Source organism: Erythrolamprus reginae, chromosome 1 (genome assembly GCF_031021105.1).
Source record: "Erythrolamprus reginae isolate rEryReg1 chromosome 1, rEryReg1.hap1, whole genome shotgun sequence".
NCBI classification, from domain to species: Eukaryota; Metazoa; Chordata; class Lepidosauria; order Squamata; family Dipsadidae; genus Erythrolamprus; species Erythrolamprus reginae.
The window spans coordinates 421,635,057-421,658,898 of NC_091950.1; the positions used below are offsets into that span (position 1 = coordinate 421,635,057).

The 23,842-nt window shown below is 42.2% G+C and overlaps 1 protein-coding gene across 1 annotated transcript in view; it reads right to left on the minus strand.

The window, feature by feature from the left end:
• ULK2 (unc-51 like autophagy activating kinase 2) overlaps nucleotides 1–23,842 on the minus strand; it is a 161,999-nt gene that overhangs the window by 41,025 nt on the left and 97,132 nt on the right. The window contains 4 exon segments of the mRNA XM_070735424.1: nucleotides 4,103–4,183; nucleotides 9,307–9,452; nucleotides 11,847–11,984; nucleotides 19,664–19,724. Of these exon segments, the coding sequence (XP_070591525.1) occupies nucleotides 4,103–4,183; nucleotides 9,307–9,452; nucleotides 11,847–11,984; nucleotides 19,664–19,724 (426 nt within the window).

Here is a 23,842-nt window from a genome sequence, read left to right on the forward strand (position 1 = left end):
ACAACACAGTATATCAACAGTAGAGACTTTCAAATTTCTAGGTTCTATCATATCTCAAGACCTAAAATGGTCACCTAACATCAAAAACATCATCAAAAAAGGACAACAAAGAATGTTCTTTCTGCGCCAGCTCAGGAAGCTCAAACTGCCCAAGGAGCTGCTGATCCAGTTCTACAGAGGAATCACTGAGTCTGTCATCTGCACCTCCATCACTGTCTGGTTCGGTTCTGCAACCCAACAGGACCGACACAGACTTCAGAGGAGAATCAGAACTGCAGAAAAAACAATTGCTGTCTACCTGCCTTCCATTGAGGACCTGTAGACTGCAGGAGTCAAAAAGAGGACGGGGAAAATATTGACTGACCCCTCACATCCTGGACACAAACTGTTTCAACTCCTACGCTCAAAACGTTGCTACAGAGCACTGCACACCAAGACAACTAGACACAAGAACAGTTTTTTTCCTGAACGCCATCACTCTGCTAAACAAATAATTCCCTCAACACTGTCAGACTTTCTACTAAATCTGCACTTCTATTCTACTAGTTTTTCTCATCATTCCTATCATACTTTTCCTCCCACTTAGGACTGTAACGTGTTGCTTGTATCATAAGACTTTTATTAATATTGATTGTTTTTTCATTGCTTATTTGACCCCTATGACAATCATTAAGTGTTGTACCTCCTGATTCTTGACAAACGTATCTTTTCTTTCATGTACACTGAGAGCATCTGCACCAAAGACAAATTCCTTGTGTGTCCAATCACACTTGGCCAATAAAGAATTCTATTCTATTCTATTCTTGGGGAAAAGATCCAAAGCAACGTGAGAAAATATTATTTTACTGAAAGAGTAGTAGATCCTTGGAACAAACTTCCAGCAGACATGGTTGGTAAATCTACAGTAACTGAATTTAAACATGCCTGGGATAAACATATATCCATTGTAAGATAAAATACAGGAAATAGTATAAGGGCAGACTGGATGGACCAGGAGGTCTTTTTCTGCCGTCAGTCTTCTATGTTTCTATTCTATTCTATCTTATCCCCTTCTCCTTCTAGTCCTGTGGGAGTAATGCATATGCTTCTCTCCTTGATTAATTTCCACCCATTGCTTCTTGTCATGCCTTCAGGGGCTTTGGAAAATAAGTCGACCCCCCCAATTCTTCTTTGGGGCAGCCCCTCAAATATTGGAAAACTGCTATCATGTCCCCTCTAGGCCTTTTTTCCCATCAATCTAGATGAGACCCAATTCTTGCAACTTTTCCAGTTCCCTTTATCTTCAAACATACTGGTCTGGGGATTATGGGCGGGAGAGTCATTCCCACTCGCTGGCTGTACCGACCCATTCTTTTTAAACCACCAACTCAAGAAAGGCGTAAAGGAACGCGATGAGATAAACTAACCGCCACTGGAGGGAAGGGGAGGAGGACCAAGAGTGGAAGAAAGCTCTGGTCATCCCAGGTCAGCCAAGTGGCTCAAGGAAAGGCTTTCATGAGCTACAAAGGGAGGGCAGAATAAAGGCCTTGCTGAGCCTCCGAGAGCTTTTCCATCAACAGGGTTTTGCAGCGCAGGCCAACTAACCTCAGATTGTGGCCCCTTGTTCTTGTGTTCACTTTCCTATTAAAAACACTTCCCTCCTGGACCTTATTTAACCCTTTAACATATTTAAATAGAAACATAGAAACATAGAAGAATGACGGCAGAAAAAGACCTCATGATCATCTAGTCTGCCCTTATACTATTTCCTGTATTTTATCTTACAATGGATATATGTTTATCCCAGGCATGCTGGAAGTTTGTTCCAAGCATCTACTACTCTTTCAGTCAAATAATATTTTCTCGTGTTGCTTTTGATCTTTCCCCCAACTATCTTCAGATTGTGTCCCCTTGTTCTTGTGTTCACTTTCCTGTTAAAAACACTTCCCTCCTGGACCTTATTTAACCCTTTAACATATTTAAATGTTTCGATCATGTCCCCCCTTTTCCTTCTGTCCTCCAGACTAGACAGATTGAGTTCATGAAGTCTTTCCTGATACGTTTATGCTTAAGTTGTGGCACACATAGGCATCTCTCTGAACACACCAGCCATCGCGTATCTATCTATCTGTCTGTCTGTCTGTCTGTCTGTCTATCTATCTGTCTATCTATCTATCTATCTATCTATCTATCTATCTATCTATCTATCTATCTGTATCTATTTGTTTGTATCTATCTATCTATCTATCTATCTATCTGTCTGTCTGTATCTATTTGTTTGTATCTATCTATCTATCTATCTATCTATCTGTATCTATTTATTTGTATCTATCTATCTATCTATCTACCTACCTATCTGTATCTATCTATCTATCTATCTATCTATCTATCTATCTATCTATCTATCTATCTGTCTGTCTCTATTTATTTGTATCTATCTGTCTGTATGTCTGTCTATCTATCTGTCTATCTATCTGTATCTATTTATTTGTTTGTATCTATCTATCTATCTATCTATCTATCTATCTATCTATCTATCTGTATCTATTTATTTGTATCTATCTATTTATCTATCTATCTATCTATCTATCTATCTACCTACCTACCTACCTACCTATCTGTATCTATCTGTCTGTCTGTATCTATTTATTTGTATCTATCTATCTATCATTCTATCTATCTATCTATCTATCTATCTATCTATCTATCTATCTGTATCTACTGTATTTGTTTGTATCTATCTATCTATCTATCTATCTATCTAACTATCTATCTGTATCTATTTGTATCTATCTATCTATCTATCTATCTGTCTGTCTGTCTGTCTGTCTGTCTATCTACCTACCCACCCATCCGTCTGTCTCTGTCTATCTGTGTCCATATATCATCTATCCATACTACCACCCACTCACCTATCTATCCATCTTTATCCATCCATCCATCCATCATCGATCCACCCATCTATTTATCCATCTGCGCATCCATCCATTTTCCCTGTTGATCCACCCATCAATTTATCTGCCCATCCATCATCTCCTGTCATCCACCCATCTGCCCACCCACCCCTCATCTTATCTCTCCATCCATCCTCTTCTCTCATCTATCCATCACCTTTTCCCACCCATCCACCAACCTGCTCATAATTTCTCATCTTTCTCGCTCTCTCTCCTCTATATCACCTCTCTTTCTTTTTCTCGCATAACATTGGTGGACGTACCACAAGCTGGTTGCTGAAGGCCTTGGAGAGGTCCTCCATCCCTCCCATCTTTTACAAAACGGAGCACCCAAAAGCCTTGGAAACCCAGAACAGCATTGGCCTCTCGTCTACAGGGGGCTACCTTTGAAAAGTGTTCGGAAACTTCAGATCGTGCAGAATGCAGCTGCAAGAGCAATCATGGGCTTCCCAAGGCATGCCCATGTTACTCCAACACTCCACAGTCTGCATTGGTTGCCGATCAGTTTCCGGTCGCAATTCAAAGTGTTGGTTATGACCTATAAAGCCCTAGGACCGCCTCCTGCCGCACGAATCCCAGTGACCGGTTAGGTCCCACAGAGTTGGCCTTCTCCGGGTCCCGTCGACTAAACAATGTCATTTGGCGGGACCCAGGAGAAGAGCCTTCTCTGTGGCGGCCCCGACCCTCTGAAACCAGCTCCCCCCAGATATCAGAGTTGCCCCCACCCTCCTTGCCTTTCGTAAACTCCTTAAAACCCACCTCTGTTGTCAGGCATGGGGGGATTGAAAATTTTTTCTCCCTTCCCCCTAGGCTTATAGAATTTATACATGGTATGTTTGTTGGTATGATTGGTCTCTTAAATTGGGGTTTTTTAGATTACTTTTTTAATATTGGATTTGTTTACATTGTTTTTCATTGTTGTTAGCCGCCCCGAGTCTTCGGAGAGGGCCGGCATACAAATCTAAATAAACTAAACTAAACTAACAAATTCCTCACCGTCTGTCTCTTAAGCAGTTGAATTGTCTCCACCAGTCTCCTGGATGTGTTTGGGTGGGAAGGCTTCAAAGATCTGGGCAAAAGGAGGCTTTCTAGGGAGCCAAACACCCCTCCCTTTAAAACTAGGTTGGGGGGAGGTGGAGCATGGGACGGCAGAGAGAGAAACTGCTCACCTGAAGAGCTTCGGCTCCTTACTTCATGCCCTTGTAGTTGCCCACAACAGCAATGCCCAAGTTGCTCAGGTATGGTACCAACTGGGGAGAAAGGAAATAGGGAAACTGTTAAGGAATCGTTCCCCCCCCCCCCAAGAATGCAACTCCAGGTAGTCCTTGACTTACAATCACAATTGAGCCCAACATTTCTGATGTTAAGTGAGACATTTGCTGTGAGTTTTGTCCCAGTTTACAACAGACAGACAGAGAGAGAGAGATAGTGTTGTGGTTAGCTCTGGCCCAGCTCCTGCCCCAAGGACTGTGGATGTGGGGGAGACATCCACATGCTGCAGGCCTGTTTTGTCCCCGGTGGAATCTGATGATGAAGGCTCCTCTGACCAAGAAGACATGAGTGACAGGGAGGAAGAGAGTGTGGCAGACAGCTCAGAAGGAGATCAATTATCTAGCTCCTCCTTGGATTCAGAACAAGAGTTAATAATAATAATAATAATAATAATAATAATAATAATAATAATAATAATAATTATTATTAATTAGATTTGTATGCCGCCCCTTTCCGTTAATGATACAGCCACGCATGCGGAGAGCGATGCATAGGCAGCAACAACTGAGAGATTTATTATCAAAGAAAATGAGGCCACCTGTGGTTGGGTGGGGCTGTGGTCATTAGTGAGGCTGCTATAAATAGCAGCCTGTGGGTTTGGCCATTGTGGAGGATTATCTGATCGTTGTGTTTCGTGCCTGCTTTACTGACTTTGACCTTTTGTGTGCTGATTTTCCCCCGCTTTGAAACTAAACCAGAGCAAAGTGTGTTTCAGTTTGTGAAAGAAGAAGGACTGTGAATTGCCTCACAGCTGCAAGCTAAGTATCACAGAACTGATAAGGGACTTGTACAAATTACCAGTTTGTTTGGAGACAAGTGCTCTTTGCTATCCCAAAAGAGGGCTTGGTTTAAGTGAATTTTCATTATAAAGAACATTGTTTTGAATTTTCAAACATGTGTGTGTCTGAAATTTGTACCTGTGAATTTTTGGGAGAAGTCTACCAGAGAGCCCGACAGAACAGATAGATGATAGAGATAGATATGACAGATAGCTAGATAGATGATATAAATAGATGATAGACATAGATGATAGATATGATAGATAGATGATATAGAGATAAATATAGATGATACATGAGATAGAAACAGACAGATATAGATGATAGAGAGATGATAGATAGATAGATAGATAGACAGACAGATAGATAGATAGATAGATAGAATAGACAGTCAGACAGATAGATAGCCTCAGTTGTTGAGTGAAACCCTGCAATTGTTAAGTTAGTAACATGGTTGTTAAGTGAATCATTCTCGCCTCTTGACTTTGCTTGTCAGGTCGCAAAAGTGACACTGGGACATTGCAACCATCATAAACATGAATCAGCTGCCAAGGGTCTGAATGTAAATCAAGTGACCACGGGGATGCTGCAATGGTCATAAGTGTGAAGAATGGAAATAAGTCACTATTTTCAGTGATGTCGTGACTTGGAAGGGTCAGTGAATCAACCATTGCTTAAGTCGAGGAATACCTGTACCAAAATCGGGGGGGAAACAAACAAAAAACCCGGTCCAAAATCACCTTACGAGTTTATACGAGTTGGAGGAAAGATCAAAGGCAACATGAGAAAATATTATTTTACTGAAAGAGTAGTAGAAACATAGAAGTCTGACGGCAGAAAAAGACCCCATGGTCCATCTAGTCTGCCCTTATACTATTTTCTGTATTTTATCTTAGGATGGATATATGTTTATCCCAGGCATGTTTAAATTCAGTTACTGTGGATTTATCTACCACGTCTGCTGGAAGTTTGTTCCAAGGATCTACTACTCTTTCAGTAAAATAATATTTTCTCATGTTGCGTTTGATCTTTCCCCCAACTAACCTCAGATTGTGTCCCCTTGTTCTTGTGTTCACTTTCCTATTAAAAACACTTCCCTCCTGGACCTTATTTAACCCTTTAATATATTTAAATGTTTCGATCATGTCCCCCCTTTTCCTTCTGTCCTCCAGACTATACAGATTGAGTTCATTAAGTCTTTCCTGATACGTTTTATACTTAAGACCTTCCACCATTCTTGTAGCCCGTCTTTGGACCCGTTCAATTTTGTCAATATCTTTTTGTAGGTGAGGTCTCCAGAACTGAACACAGTATTCCAAATGTGGTCTCACCAGCATTCTATATAGCGGGATCATAATCTCCCTCTTCCTGCTTGTTATACCTCTAGCTATGCAGCCAAGCATCCTACTTGCTTTCCCTACTGCCTGACTGCACTGTTCACCCGTTTTGAGACTGTCAGAAATCACTACGCCTAAATCCTTTTCTTTTGAAGTATTTGCTAACACAGAACTGCCAATACAATAGTCAGATTGAGGATTCCTTTTCCCCAAGTGCATTATTTTACATTTGGAAACATTAAACTGCAGTTTCCATTGCTTTGACCATTTATCTAGTAAAGCTAAATCATTTACCATATTGCCGACGCCTCCAGGAATATCAACCCTATTGCACACTTTAGAGTCATCGGCAAATAGGCAAACCTTCCCTACCAGACCTTCCCCTATGTCACTCACAAACACATTAAAAAGAATAGGACCCAGAACAGACCCCTGTGGCACACCGCTTGCAACCTGACTCTGCTCAGAATACTCGCCATTCACAACAACCCTCTGGTGTCTATGCTTCAGCCAGCTGCAAATCCATTGAACTATCCAGGGATTAAGTCCAATCTTCACTAATTTATCTATCAGCTCTTTATGTGGAACCGTATCAAAGGCTTTGCTGAAGTCCAGGTAGGCAATATCCACGGCACCACCTTCATCCAACACCTTTGTGACATAGTCAAAGAAATCAATGAGATTAGTCTGACATGATTTGCCTTCAGTAAAGCCATGCTGATTTGGGTCCAATAATTTATTGTTTTTTAGGTGCTGATTTATCCTCTTTTTCAGTAGAGTCTCCATCATTTTAACGACAACTGATGTCAAGCTAACTGGCCTGTAGTTACCAGCTTCTTCTCTACTGCCCTTCTTGTGGATAGGCACAACACTTGCCATTCTCCAATCCTCAGGAACATCTCCTGTTAACAAGGATTGGTTAAACAAATCAGTCAGGGGGGTAGCAATGACAGATCTGAGTTCTTTAAGAACTCTGGGGTGGATGCCATCTGGACCCATTGCCTTATTTATCTTTAATCGTTCAAGTTCTTCTAAGACATCGGCTTCTAAGATCACTGGAGCTGAATCCGTACAGTTGGAGGCAATGCTATATCCCTCTATAGTATTATTTTGTAAGGTGTCTTTTGAGAAAACTGAACAGAAGTAGCTATTGAAATGGTCAGCGATCTCCTTATTCCCATTAATGCATGTATTTTTCCCGGTACTAAGCTTCGTGATGCCGCAGTTTTTCGTAGATCCTTGGAACAAACTTCCAGCAGACGTGGTAGATAAATCCACAGGAACGGAATTTAAACATGCCTGGGATAAACATAGATCCATCCTAAGATAAAATACAGGAAATAGTATAAGGGCAGATTAGGTGGACCAGGAGGTCTTTTTCTGCCGTCAGTCTTCTATGTTTCTATAAAAAATAGGTTTGAACCGGCATCTTTCCCATCATAGAAGAATCACAGCCTGGGAATCACAATACAATTGTTTACTGTAAACACTATGCAGCTAGTCCTTGATATTTACAGTTCATTTAGTGACCCTTCCAAAGTTACGGCGGCACTGAAAAAAAGTGACTTAGGGGTGTTTCCCCAATCTTTATTTATTTATTTATCTATTAATTAATTAATTAAAGCGACATTGTCTAGTTGACAGGACCTGGAAAAGGCCGACTCCGTGGGACTTAATTGGTCGCTGGGACTCATGCGGCTGAAGGCAGTCCCAGAGGTAACCTTCGATGCAGCCCCGTGGTCAGGTGATCGAAATTCAGACGCTTCGCAATTGGTTCATATTTGTCAGTGCCATGTATGATACTATGTTGGGTGTCACAATACATATAAACTATCAATGTATGGTTAAGGGAATTGTGCCTGTTGACCACAAGAGAGAGCCAACGGAGTTCCTGCAAGGGGGAGCATTTCTGATAGTTACTGTATGTATAGAGCTGTGTTTGCCAGCAGACAGCATGAAGCCAAATAAATTAAGGTGTCACTTAAACCACTCCAATCACGCTGATAAGCCGCTTGAGATTTTTCCACGAAGACATGCTGAATATTGCAAACAATCGTCCCGGTAGAGAGTTTGGGTGTGTGTGTGTGCGCACAAAATGTTTACTTCTTCCTAGGGGGGGAATAACTGAGAAACACTGCCCTAAACAACCTAACCAATAAATGTGATGCATGGTGTGATTGGATTGTCTGATTGAGTAATATACAGGCTTTTTAGTTGTAGTTTTTTAATGTATTAGATTTGTTTTGTGTGTTTTGTTTATTTATTTATTTATTTATTTATTAAATTTGTATGCCGCCCCTCTCCGTAAACTCGGGGCGGCTCACAGCAGTGATAGAAACAATGTACAATACAAATCTAATAATACGAACTTAAAAACCCATAATTTAAAAAAACATGCACACAACACACCATACATAAATTATATAGGCCTGGGGAAGATATTTCAATTCCCCCATGCCTGATGGCAGAGGTGGGTTTTTAAAAGTTTACGAAAGGCAAGGAGGGTGGGGGCAATTCTGATCTCTGGGGGGAGTTGGTTCCAAAGGGCCGGGGCCGCCACAGCGAAGGCTCTTCCCCTGGGTCCTGCCAAATTGTTTCTATATTTATTCTGTGAGCCGCCCTGAGTTTTTGGAGAAGGGTGGCATACAAATCTAATTAATAATAATAATACTAATAATACTAATAATACTAATAATACTAATAATACTAATAATACTAATAATTGCAACCATTTCAGTGTCCTGGGCATCATGTCTTTGCGACCTTCTGACAAGCAAAATCAACAGGGAAGCCAGATTCTCTTAACAACCGGGTGATTCACTTAACAACCGTGTCAAGAAAGGTTATATGAATGGGACGAAACTTGCTCAGCAATGGAAATGTTTGGGCTCAACTGTGGCCGTAAGGTGAGGACTATCTATAGAGGCCAACGAGGCCGCCTGGGTTTTAAATCAGGAGTTTGGCTTGTGCAGTATTGGGTCTCACCTAGCGGTGAAGGGGAATACGGCCTCGAAGAGCCCGTGGAGAGTCTTCGCCCGACAGTCTGGACAGAGTCAGCCGGCACCGGGGAACTGGAGCCGGTCTTGAGGAAGCCCAAAGGGCTGGTGTTTGACCGCCGCACGGCTCCAGACCTGAAAGCAGAGGAGGAAAAGGTTAATAAAAACAACCTTCTGCCGCACAAATCCCAGCGACCGGTTAGGTGCCACAGAGTTGGCCTTCTCCGGGTCCCATCGGCTAAGCAATGTCGCTTGGCGGGACCCAGGAGAAGAGCCTTCTTTGTGGCGGCCCCGACCCTCTGGAACCAGCTCCCCCCAGATATCAGAGTTGCCCCCACCCTCCTTGCCTTTCGCAAGCTCCTCAAAACCCATCTCTCATCAGGCATGGGGGAATTGAAATTTTCCCTTCCCCCTAGGCTTATAGAATTTATACATGGTATGTTTGTATGTATGAGTGGTTCTTTAAATTGGGGTTTTTTAGATTATTTTTAATATTAGATTTGTTTACATTGTTTTTTCATTGTTGTTAGCCGCCCCGAGTCTTCGGAGAGGGGCGGCATACTAATCAAACAAACAAACAAACAAACAAACAAACAAACCTAGAACAGTGATGGCAAACCTTTTTTCCCTCTGGTGCCGAAAGAGTGTGGGCGAACGCTATTGAGCATGTGTGAGTGCCCCCAATCATAATTCAATGCCTGGGGAGGGCAAAAACATCTTCTCCCACCCCCTGGAGGCCAGAAATGGCCTGTTTCCCAACTTCTAGTGGGCCCCAGTAGGTTTGGGTTTCGCCCTCCCCAAGTTCCAAAGGTTTCCCTGGAGCCAGGGGGGGAAGCTAAAAATGCCCTCCCCCATCCCCCATGGGAACATAAGAATAAGAAGAGCCCTGCTGAATCAGGCCAAAGCCCTCCGAGTCCAGCATTCTGTGTCCCACAGTGGCCCACCAATTGTCCCTGGGGATCTTGAGCAGAGAGAGAAGGCAAAACCCTCCCTTTCCCTTCACCCCCAACAAGTGGGACCCAAGGGAACCCTGCCTGCCTCAACCAACATAGAGGCGTCACATGGACATCCGTTTCAATAACCACCTATGATACACTTGGCATCCATGAATCTGTCTCATCCTGCCTTGAAGCTATCCAGGCTGACAGCTGTCATGACCTTTTCTGCAAGGGAATCCCATAAACTAAGGACTCTCTGGGTGGAGAAATATTTCCCTTTATTTGTCCTCACTTTAGGGAGGGCCCCCTCGTCCTAGTATTCTGTGATAGAGAAAAGAATTTTCTATCCCATGCATGATTCTATACACTTTGATCAAGTCACCCCTTTAACACCATCTTTCAAGGCTGAAGAGACCAAGGTGTTATAACTACTAATACTAACTTTTTTCAGAGTATTAAAATCCCTCTATCTATCTATCTATCTATCTATCTATCTATCTATCTATCTATCTATCTATCTATCTATCTATCATCTATCCATCTATCCACCTATCTATCATCTATCCATCTATCTATCTTCTATCTATCTATCTTCTATCTATCATCTATCTATCTATCTATCTATCTATCATCTATCCATCTATCTATCATCTATCTATCTATCTATCTATCTATCTTCTATCTATCTTCTATCTATCATCTATCTATCTATCTATCTATCTATCTATCATCTATCTATCATCTATCTATCTATCTATCTATCTATCTATCTATCTATCTATCTAGCATCTATCTAGCATCTATCTATCTATCTATCTATCTATCTATCATCTATCTATCATCTATCTATCTATCTATCTATCATCTATCTATCTATCTATCTATCTATCTATCTATCATCTATCTATCATCTATCTATCTATCTATCTATCTATCTATCATCTATCTATCTATCTATCTATCTATCTATCATCTATCTATCTATCTATCTATCTATCTATCATCTATCTATCATCTATCTATCTATCTATCTATCTATCTATCTATCTATCTATCTATCTATCTATCTATCTATCTATCACTGCCCGCCCGCCTGCCTACCTATCTATCTAATCGACCTATCTACCAACCTACCATCTATTCATCCATCCATATCTATCTATCTAACCCCTATCTATCCCTCTATCTAATTTAATTTACCGTAATTTATTATATTTATAAGCCACCCAACTCCTTTTGGACTCTGGACGGCATACAGTAAATAAAACAATGTAAAAACAGTTAAAACCCCAGAAGTAGAACAGTCATTCAAGAAACGTTCATTTTTTCTTGGCCGGAACTGAATGGTCTTACTCAAGAGCCAGGCTTTCACGGCCTTCTGGAAGGCTAAGAGGGTGGGGTCAGTACAGGTCTCCGGGGTTAGTTGGTTCCAGGCAGCCGGAGCCACCACAGAGAAGGCTCTCCCACGCAGCTCCCACCAATCGGCACTGTTTGACTGGCGGGATCTGGAGAAGGCCGAACCTGTGGGCTCTCATTGGTCTCATGTGGCAGAAGACGGTCCCGTAAATAGTCTGGCTCGGGGCAGTCTTACCTTGGTGACCCGTGGGGGTTTGACCCCGGGCTGGTGGCCGATGTCAGGTTCTGCTCTATCAGCTGGTAGTTCCGTAGCTGAGTAGGGACTGGGATGGGCACTGTTTCACTCCGGGGGGAGACCGAAGGCTGGCACTGCCTGTAAATGGGGGGCAAAAGAGAACTGCAATGTAGGGAGGCGGGTCAACCTCTGGGCCACGAGGAGCGCCACGAAATCCTCTTCCCTGCGGGGAGAAACTTTCATGGTGGGGGGCCCAACGGCTCAGACGCACCGGTAGAAGAAACATAGAAACATAGAAGTCTGACGGCAGAAAAAGACCCCATGGTCCATCTAGTCTGCCCTTATACTATTTTCTGTATTTTATCTTAGGATGGATACATGTTTATCCCAGGCATGTTTAAGTTCAGTTACTGTGGATTTATCTACCACGTCTGCTGGAAGTTTGTTCCAAGCATCTACTACTCTTTCAGTAAAATAATATTTTCTCATGTTGCTTTTGATCTTTCCCCCAACTAACTTCAGATTGTGTCCCCTTGTTCTTGTGTTCACTTTCCTATTAAAAACACTTCCCTCCTGGACCTTATTTAACCCTTTAACATATTTAAATGTTTTGATCATGTCCCCCCTTTTCCTTCTGTCCTCCAGACTATACAGATTGAGTTCATGAAGTCTTTCCTGATACGTTTTATGCTTAAGACCTTCCACCATTCTTGTAGCCCGTCTTTGGACCCGTTCAATTTTGTCAATATCTTTTTGTAGGTGAGGTCTCCAGAACTGAACACAGCACTCCAAATGTGGTCTCACCAGCACTCTATATAGCGGGATCATAATCTCCATAAGAGCCCAAAGGAGACTAGAGGGTGCCTACCGTTGCTAACTCACAGGGGAGGGAACGCTTTGGATGGAAGGCTTGGTGGAATACTGTAGGTCATACAACTACCGTATCATTACCTTATGATGCTAATGATGACACATTTATCTTTTTTTAAATGTACACTGAGCGCATATGCACCATGCCTTGTGTGTCCAATCACACTTGGCCAATAAAAAAATCTATTCTGTTCTATTCTTTCCTTATTCTATCTTTATCGTATCCCTATTCTATTGTATTCTTTCTCTGTTCTATTCTAATCTATTCTTTATTGTAATTCTATTTTGTAATTCTATTCTTTTTTTAAAAAAATATATAGTTTATTGGTTTTTTGAAAAAGGAAAAAAAGGGAAAAAAAGGGGGTGGGGGAAATAGGGATACAGAAAGTAAGGGGGATGGATACAAAGCAGTCGACATGTTTCAACCTGAGATATGTGACTTATCCATTTTAAACATTCAACTGTGCATTTTCATGTTATACTTAATAGTTAATGTTTTATGGTTTTGTATCTATAGATTTACTTTAAGATATATTAATATGATTAAATAAAATAGGATGGGGTTTGGGTGAAGAAAGGGAAGGGAGTGGTACCTGCAGTATAACAGGCGAATGTAGTTGAATGACATATAGTTAAATTATAATGTTATATTATGGCAGTGGGTGAGTATATTAAGAATAGTTGTATGTTAAATTGTTAGTTATTTTGTAGATTTATTTATTTATTTATTTATTTTTATTTATTCTTTGTCCAATATACAATACATATGAAAGAGGATAGACATTAAGTAATATATATATAGCTAGGAGGTAAAAAAGAAGAGAAGTAGATGGGAAGAGAATATATATAAAGGAGAGAATATATATGATAAAAGGGATAAGGAAAGACAATTGGACAGGGGACGATAGGCACATCAGTGCACTTATGTACGCCCCTTACTGGCCTCTTAGGAATCTGGAGAGGTCAATTGTGGAGAGTTTAAGGGAGAAGTGTAGGGGATTGGGGGTTGACACTATTGAGTCCGGTAATGAGTTCCACGCTTCGACAACTCGATTGTTAAAGTCATGTTTTTTACACTCAAGTTTGGAGCGATTAATATTAAGTTTGAATCTGTTGCGTGCTCTTGTGTTGTTGCTGTTGAAGCTGAAGTAGTCGTTGACCGGAAGGACATTGCAGCTTATGATCTTGTGGGCAATAGATCGTGTTTTAGGCGTCATAGTTCTAAGCTTTCAAGGCCCAGGATAGTTAGTCTATTTTCATAGGGTATTCTGTTTCGAGTGGAGGAGTGGAGGGCTCTTCTGGTGAAATATCTTTGGATGTTTTAGATAGTAGTCAAGAGAATTGAACTCAGGCAGAGCATCTAATTTGTAATTCTATTCTATTCTATCATATACCTATTACAGTCTATCCCTATTCTATTCTATTCTTTCTGTATTCTGTTCTATACTGTAATTCTATTTTGTGATTCTATTCTATTCTATATTGTAATTCAATTAAATTCTATCAGGGTTGCAAAAAACGCCCCCAATGAAATAAAACTGGCACATCTGGTCGAAACTCGAATCTGGAAGTCTCCAGCTTTTCCCCACCCAGTTGAAATTTCACAACTATCCCCCCACGTCCGCAAGCCCATCACATGATCCAATCTAATCTTCATATTCAACTGGAGACAACACCCCCCCCCCCAAAGTCAGTCCCCTTCCAGCTGCAGGCAATGGTCCTTGACTCTCAAAGTTTTTTAAAAAATGTAACACACACCCCTCCCAATTTCCCAGGCTAAAATATGTGTCAATGAAGAAGCTGGGGAAAAACGGCTTCCAAAACTGACAGCAACATTAAAAAGAGAGCGAGCGAGAGAGGTTGCAATCTAAGGACTTAAGCATGAAACGTATCAGGAAAGATTTCATGGACTCCATCTGTAGAGTCTGGAGGACAGAAGGGAAAGGGGGGACATGATTGAAACATTTAAATATGTTAAAGGGTTAAATAAGGTCCAGGAGGGAAGTGTTTTTAATAGGAAAGTGAACCCAAGAAAGAGGGGACACAATCTGAAGTTAGTTGGGGGAAAGATCAAAAGCAACATGAGAAAATATTATTTCACTGAAAGAGTAGTAGATCCTTGGAACAAACTTCCAGCAGACGTGGTTGGTAAATCCACAGTAACTGAATTTAAACATGCCTGGGCTAAACATATATCCATCCTAAGATAAAATACAGGAAATAGTATAAGGGCAGACTAGATGGACCAGGAGGTCTTTTTCTGCCGTCAGTCTTCTATGTTTCTATGTTTCTAAACATTTAAAAAAACAGAAATAAAGAGATTTGTCTCCTCCTCTTCCTTCTGGCTGCTCTAGGCAAGACAGACAGGCGCCCCATCTGCTTTCCCCTTTAAAGCTTTCACATGTGGTGGTTATGTTCCCAAGAGAGAAAATATTGGACCAAAATAAATAACTGGTTACAAGAAATAACAAGATTAACAACAGAATTTACCCCGGAACGCCTACTACAGTGGTACCTCTGCTTAAGAACTTAATTCGTTCCGTGACCAGGTTCTTAAGTAGAAATGTTTGTAAGTCCCCATAAGAATCAATGTAAAAGCAAATAATGCGTGCAATATGGGTTCCAAACAGATGAGCTGTATTCGAGGATGGGTCTGGCAAAAGTTTTGTAAGCTCTGGTAAGTAGTGTGAGATTGCCAGAACAGAAGCTACGTAGGATTAGGTTTACAACTCTTGAAGCCTTCTTGGCTATGTTGTTCCAGTGGGCTTTGGCACTTAAATCTTTTGTTATTAAAAGGGGGGTGGGAGAGAGGAACAACAGGCCAAATTCTTAGCCCGTCTTTCTTCCATAGACTGCAGCAGCCCTAGGCTGCATTATTGTGCTTTGGACAAAATAAATAAATGAAAATTAAATAAATAAATAGGTGCCAAAGTCGAGCAGGTGCAGATGCCCTCCCTATCTATGCCCAGGTGCTCCCAGCTGCTTTGTTGACTATCCAGGGACGGGGGTTGCGTCATCTGTTTTTCTTCTCCCCACCCCTCCTCTTCCCCCGCCCCCTCCCTTTCCCCCAAAGTCTCCTGACTTTATGAGCCTTGAATAAACAAAACATCGCCTGTCCTAACTTCTGAACTTCCTGTTCTCCCTTCCCTGGTGGGTTTTCCTAGAAAGCGCTGGTTTTGTTTTGAAAAGCTTGAAAGGGGAAAACTGGGTGGGGTGGGGATGGGGTGCCAGCTTCTCTTGCCTAAAGCAGCCAAGACAGAAGAGGAGGAGGAGACAATAGAAACATAGAAGACTGACGGCAGAAAAAGACCTGATGATCCATCTAGTCTGCCCTTATACTATTTTCTGTATTTTATCTTAGGATGGATATATGTTTATCCCAGGCATGTTTCAATTCAGTGACTGTGGATTTATCTACCACGTCTGCTGGAAGTTTGTTCCAAGCATCTACTACTCTTTCAGTCAAATAATATTTTCTCATGTTGCTTTTGATCTTTCCCCCAACTAACTTCAGATTGTGTCCCCTTGTCCTTGTGTTCACTTTCCTATTAAAAACACTTCCCTCCTGGACCTTATTTAACCCTTTAACATATTTAAATGTTTTGATCATGTCCCCCCTTTTCCTTCTGTCCTCCAGACTCTACAGATGGAGTTCATGAAGTCTTTCCTGATACGTTTTATGCTTAAGACCTTCCACCATTTATTATTTATTTTATTTATTATTTGGATTTGTATGCCGCCCCTCTCCGAAGACTCGGGGCGGCTCACAACCATTCTTGTAGCCCGTCTATGGACCTGTTCAATTTTGTCAATATTAATAGATAGATAGATAGATAGATAGATAGATAGATAGATAGATAGATAGATAGATAGATAGAGATGTAGATATAGATATATTTCATTGATTTTTCAAATTTTAAATAACTTTGTTGATTTTTCCAATTTAAGGTAAAAAATCACAATAATTCTTTGAGCAATTCTACATCCTCGTATTTACATTACTTTCATGTTAGTCCTGGCTGGGTGTGGTTTGATGGCTCAGCAATTGCCTGCTGTGTAGAAACTTCCTGGTGAGTCAGTGGGGTAACACCTGGGGTCCTTGATGTAGTTGAAGTATGCTGATTAGTTAATGGTTGTTGATTAGGCGTGATATCCTGAGTAGTTGGAGCTTGCAGGCTACTTGATTGTTTTGCAGTGTGTGTTCTGAGTCTAGTTTCAGTTTTTATGGCTGGGTTATGTTTGAGGGCTGGTTTCCAGATGTCTGGCAGGCGGGAGGTATCATCCCGCTTGTTCATATTTTGGGGAGATAGAAAAACATCCCCAAAATATGAACTCACCAGAAGAGCCCTTCACTCCTCCACTCGAAATAGAGTAGACTTTCAATCCTGGGCCTAGAAACTTTAGAACTAAGACACCTTAAACAAGATCTAAGTATTGCCCACAAGATCATATGCTGCAACGTCCTGCCTGTTGGCGACTACTTCAGCTTCAACCACAACAACACAAGAGCACACAACAGATTTAAACTTAATATTAACCGCTCCAAACTTGACTGTAAAAAATATGACTTCAGTAACCGAGTTGTCGAAGCGTGGAACTCATTACCGGACTCCATAGTGTCATCCCCAAACCCCCAACACTTTACCTTTAGATTATCCACTGTTGACCTATCCAGATTCCTAAAAGGTCAGTAAGGGGCGAGTACAAGTGCACTAGAGTGCCTTCCGTCCCCTGTCCTATTGCTCTCCTATATCTTCTATTCCTTTCTTCTATTCCTATATCTTTTCTTCTATTCTTTCATTGATATGTTCTATTACTATATCTTCTTTTCTATTCTTTCTTAGATATATGATATACGAGCCGGGGTGGCGCAGCAGGTAGAGTGCTGTACTGCAGGCCACTGAAGCTGACTTGTAGATCTGAAGGTCAGCGGTTCAAATCTCATCACCAGCTCAAGGTTGACTCACCCTTCCATCCTTCCGAGGTGGGTAAAATGAGGACCCGGATTGTGGCGGCAATAGCCTAGCTCTGTTAAAAAAGTACTATTGCCAACATGTTGTAAGCCGCCCTGAGTCTAAGGAGAAGGGCGGCATAAAAATTGAATAAATAAATAAATAAATTTTACTATGAGTATCTCCTCTATAACCTTCATCATGTATTTTACTATGTGTATATAGATATATACCCACTAAAACCCTCATTGTGTATTGGACTAACTAACTAACTAACTAACTGACTAACTAACTAACTAACTAACTAACTCAATCAATCAATCAATCCCCAAAAAATCTTCAGTTCAGCTCTAAAAGGTGCAGTTAAAAAAACCGCACTTGTGAGAATGTTAAGTGTGAAGGAGTGTGCAGAGTAAACCTTGAGTTACCAACGATGCACAGAGGAAACCTGGAGGCGGCAAATATCCAGCTGACACCCCAGAGACACAAGTAGTAATTCAGATAACCAGATACATTCACGTGTCTAAATATTATTTACTTTGGCAAACAGCCTAGTCAAGAACAATCCTAGTCATGCACAATTACGTCAGTCAATGTTCACAGTACATAAACAATACCGGGTCATTCTTTGTCAAGTGGACCAGGTGTCCACTTGATTGATTTTTGCAGCCTTATCTGAAAAGAAACTATCGCAAAAACAACATATACACTAGGGGGAAAGAGTGCTCTTTCTAATGAAATAAAAATGAAGATGATTGAAGGTGAGAAAACAGAGAGCGATAGAAAAAAAACTTGCTCTTTTTAATGAAGTTGATTGAAGGTAAGGAAACGGAGCTCTCTGTTTTCTCATTTTATTTACTTACTTACTTAACTTACTTAACTTACTTAACTTACCTTACTTACTTTACTTACTTACTTACTTACTTACTTACTTACTTACTTACTTACTTACTTACTTACTTACTTACTTACTTACTTACTTACTTACTTACTAGATTTGTATGCCACCCCTCTCCGAAGACTCGGGGCGGCTAACAACAATAAAGAAGACAATGTAACAAATCTAATATTAAACAATAATCTAAAAAAACCAAATTTAAGAGACCAATCATACAAAGAAGCATACCATGTATAAATTCTATAAGACTAGGGGGAAGGGAAATTTCAATTCCCCCATGCCTGACGACAGAGGTGGGTTTTAAGGAGCTTGTGAAAGGCAAGGAGGGTGGGGGCAACTCTGATATCTGGGGGGAGCTAGTTCCAGAGGGTCGGGGCCGCCACGGAGAAGGCTCTTCTCCTGGGTCCCGCCAAATGACATTGTTTGGTTGACGGGACCCGGAGAAGACCAACTCTGTGGGATCTAACTGGTCGCTGGGATTCGTGCGGCAGAAGGCGGTCCCGGACATAATCTGGTCCGGTGCCATGAAGGGCTTTATAGGTCATAACCAACACTTTGAATTGTGACTGGAAACTGATCGGCAACCAATGCAGACTGCGGAGTGTTGGTGTAACATGGGCATATTTAGGGAAGCCCATAATTGCTCTCGCAGCTGCATTCTGCAGGATCTGAAGTTTCCGAACACTTTTCAAAGGTAGCCCCATGTAGAGAGCGTTACAGTAGTCGAACCTTGAGGTGATGAGGGCATGAGTGACTGTGAGCAGTGACTCCCGGTCAAGATAGGGCCGCAACTGGTGCACCAGGCGAACCTGGGCAAACCATCTTCACTTTTATTTCATTAGAAACAGCATGTTTTTTCCTATCCTATGCTCTTTTTGTGATGGGCTCTTTTTTTTTCAGATAAGGCTGCAAAAATCAGTCCCCTGGTCCACTTCACAAAGAATGACCCTATTTGAAGTTTCGGTTAACTCTGCAAGTCATCCCACACGCAAAAATGCCACTACCCCCCCCCCCCCACCCCCCCCCCAAAAGGGACCGTGCCATGCCCACTCCAGCACTGGTGTTATAACCAAGGAATGAAACTGGTTTCTACTTACCCTCCGCATATGAGGAATTCACTCGAAGCTCTCCGGCCTACGGTTGCCAGGGGGAGATCATCTGCAGGAAAAAGAGGACAAATCGCACAATTGGCTTGCTTTTGTTGTGGTTGGCTCTGGCCCAGCTCCTGCCCCAGGGAATGGGGATGTGGATGCAGGGGAAACTTCAACATGTCACAGGCCTGTGTTATTGCCGACAGAGTCAGTTCAGAGTTTAGTTTCCTCGGACGAAGAAGAAGGTGGGAGTGACTCGGCAGAAGAGGGGGTTGGCACACAGCGCAGGCAGTCACTCTCCTTATCTTCTATAGCTTCAAATGATGACATTTTGGACCCACGCAAGCGCAGAATTATGTGTAGAAGAGACCAAGTAAGAACATATTACAGGAAATAAGGGAGGCCACCTGTGTTTGGGTGGGGGTCTCCAGTAATTAGGGCCTGCTGCTATAAATAGCTAGCGTGTGGGTTTGGCCATTGTGGAAGAATATCTGATCTGAGTTCGTAAGGAATCTTGTGTTGCTGGACTTTGTTGCTTTTTCACGCCTTTGGAACCAAAGCAGAGCAGCCTGTGTGTGTGTCTCCCTTGGTTGGAAGAAGAAGGGGTGTGAAGTTTCTCCACAGCTGCTGGCTAAGTACTTAATGACTGCTTAACAGAAATTGTACAGACTACTTGGTTGTTTTGGGAAGAGGTGCTCTTTGCAATACAAAAAGAAGTGCTTAGTTTATTTTGACTTTTATTTATTATTTATTTTATTTATTATAGATTTGTATGCCGCCCCGCTCTCCGAAAACTCGGGGCGGCTAACAACAATAAAGAAAACAATGTAACAAATCTAATATTAAAAATAATCTAAAAAACCCCAATTTAAGAGACCAATCATACAAACAAGCATACCATGTATAAATTCTATAAGCCTAGGGGGAAGGGGAAAAATTTCAATTCCCCCATGCCTGACAGAGGTGGGGTTTAAGGAGCTTGCGAAAGGCAAGGAGGGTGGGGGCAACTCTGATATCTGAGGGAGGAGCTGGTTCCAGAGGGTTGGGGGCCGCCACAGAGAAGGCTCTTCTCCTGGGTCCCGCCAAATGACATTGTTTAGTCGACGGGACCCAGAAAAGGCCAACTCTGTGGGATCTGACCGGTCGCTGGGATTTGTGCGGATTTGTGATAAAAGAACATTGTTTTGAATTTTAAAGCGTGTTTGTGTCTGAAATTTGTATCCTTGAATTTTCGGGAGGCTCCTATCAGAGAGCCCCGGCAGAACAGCTTTATACACAAGGGGTTTCTCTGCTCGGATCCCCCCACTCAAAGGAAACGATCCATTCAGTATAAACGAAAGCAAGTGAATACTGGGGGAGGAAATGAGAGAATGGTTGGTAGAAAATGGAACCTGAGATATTCCTCGAAGGAAATAACCACTTGCAAATATGAAAAAAAATAATATAGTACATTTAATGTTGCATATTTTAAACTGCGGCAAGAATATAATATGCTGAAAAATGGTACAGATGCTATGGAAGAAGAGATTCTATTCAAACTTTTATCATGCGCAGAGATGCTCAAACTGACACTGGAGTTGAAGGACAAATTGGACACAGAATATTTTTGAAACCTGGGATAAATTGATTGAAAAAGGGAGAAACAAGATCAGATGTTAGCGAGTACGGTGGGGAGGTTGGAAACGAATTGAAATGTAGAAAGACATTAGGAAAATCAATAGAAAAAAAGGAATGATTAATGTATATAGGAAAACTGGATAGACCGTCAGTCCCACTCCCTTCTAAAACTGATGATGTTACCTAATTGAGTCAGAAGATGTCTTCAATTCCATCTGTCCGTCCATCACCCAGGGGGGGAGTCACTAACCCCCTCAAGAGAGGGTTCGCAACTTGGGCGTCCACCCTCGATCCACAGCTCACATTAGAGAACCATCTTTCAGCTGTGGCAATGGGGGCGTTTGCCCAGGTTCGCCTGGGTTGCAACCAGTTGCGGCCCTATTTGGACCGGGACTCATTGCTCACAGTCACTCATGCCCTCATCACCTCGAGGCTCGACTACTGTAATGCTCTCTACATGGGGCTACCTCTGAAGAGTGTTCGGAAACTTCAGATCGTGCAGAATGCCGCTGCGAGAGCTATCATGGGCTTTCCTAAATATGCCCATGTCACACCAACACTCCGCAGTCTGCATTGGTTGCTGATCAGTTTCCGGTCACAATTCAAAGTGTTGGTTATGACCTATAAAGCCCTTCATGGCACTGGACCAGAATATCTCTGGGGACCGCCTTTTGCCGCACAAATCCCAGTGACCAGTTAGGTCCCACAGAGTTGGCCTTCTCCGGGTCCCATCAACTAAACAATGTCGTTTGGCGGGACCCAGGGGGAAGAGCCTTCTCTATGGAGGACCCCGACCCTTTGGAACCAACTCCCCCCAGATATCAGAGTTGCCCCAACCTCTCCTTGCCTTTCGTAAGCTCCTTAAAAACCCACCTCTGTCATCAGGCCATGGGGGAATTGACATGTTCCCTCCCACCTAGGCTTATAAAAGTTATGCATGGTACGCTAGTATGTATGATTGGTTTTAATTTGTGGTGTTTTTTAAATTAACTTAAATATTAGATTTGTTTTACATTGTATTGTTATTGCTGTGAGCCGCCCCGAGTCTGCGCGGAGAGGGGCGGCATACAAATCTGATTAAACTTAAACTTAAACTTCAAGGAAACCACTAAAGTGAGAGTGCACCAAGAACATCCACCCATCCATCCATCTTCCATTTCACCCCATCCATCCTCCATCCATCTATCCAATCTCCATCCATCCATCCCAGCCCTCTCTACATGGGGCTACCTTTGAAAAGTGTTCGGAAACTTCAGATCGTGCAGAACGCGGCCACGAGAGCGCATCGTGGGGCTTCCCAGATTCGCCCACAGTGTCTATAACACTCCGTGGCCTGCATTGGCTGCCGATCAATTTCCAGGTCACAATTCAAAGTGTTGGTTATGACCTGTAAAGCCGTACATGGCATCGGAAACAGAGTACCTCTGGAACCGCCTGCTACCGCACGAATCCCAGCGACCGATAAGGTCCCACAGAGTTGGCCTTCTCCGGGTCCCCGTCGATTAAACAATGTCGTTTGGTGGGCCCCAGGGGAAGAGCCTTCTCTGTGGCGGCCCCGGCCCTCTGGAATCAACTCCCTCCAGAGATTAGAACTGCTCCCACCCTCCTTGTCTTTTTGTAAACTACTCAAGACCCCACCTATACCGCCAGGCATGGGGGATTTGAGAAATCTTTCCCCCAGGCTCCTTATAATTTATGTTTGGTATGTATGTGTTGTTTGGTTTTTAATATGATAGGGCGTTTTAGTTATTTCTTTTAATATTAGATTTGTGCCACTATAATATTGTTTTTATCATTGTTGTGAGCCGCCCCGAGTCTTTGGAGAGGGGGCGGCATACAAATCTAATAAATTATTATTATTACTATCCTTCCGTGCATCCTCCTCCCATCCATCTATCCAATCTCCATCCATCCATCTATCCTCCACCCATCCCTCCTCCAAACCATCCATCCATCCATCTATCCAATCTCCATCCAGCCCATTCTTCTGTCCATCCTCCCATCCATCCATCCCAAGCCTAATCAAGGGACTACCAAGAAAAACTCCTCCCACTTAACACTGCCAGGGCAAGCAAGCTATGACAAATAAACAGAGAGCAAACTCCACTGCCTTCTAGCACTGATGATATTACCTAGTTGGGTTTTGAAGCGTCTGCAAGAAAACAACCAAGCTCAGAGAGGACCCACAGTATTCAACTGGGATTGCCTTTGCTAAGGTCAGGTGAGTATTCGTTGAACAACCCTGTTGCTCAAGTGATGATCTGACCCTCTTACTTGGAGTCATTTAAGTGAGAACTAACTGTAGAACAAATGAAGCTATTTTCTCCCCCAATACACACACACTATTGTCCGGTAATAAAGCAATTAAAGCCACACCTAGGTTCAATCCTAAGCGTTCTTCCCAAGTGCAATTAGGAAGGTTTTATAAAAAATGTTGATCCTTGAAGGTCTCTTTCTCTACCAAAGTTCAGAAAAGGAAAGGGTTAATTAAGAAGTCGAACTGGCACTTCTTTGGGATAGAAAGAACAAAACATGTTTTTTCATTCTGCTGAATCTGAGATAACTGTG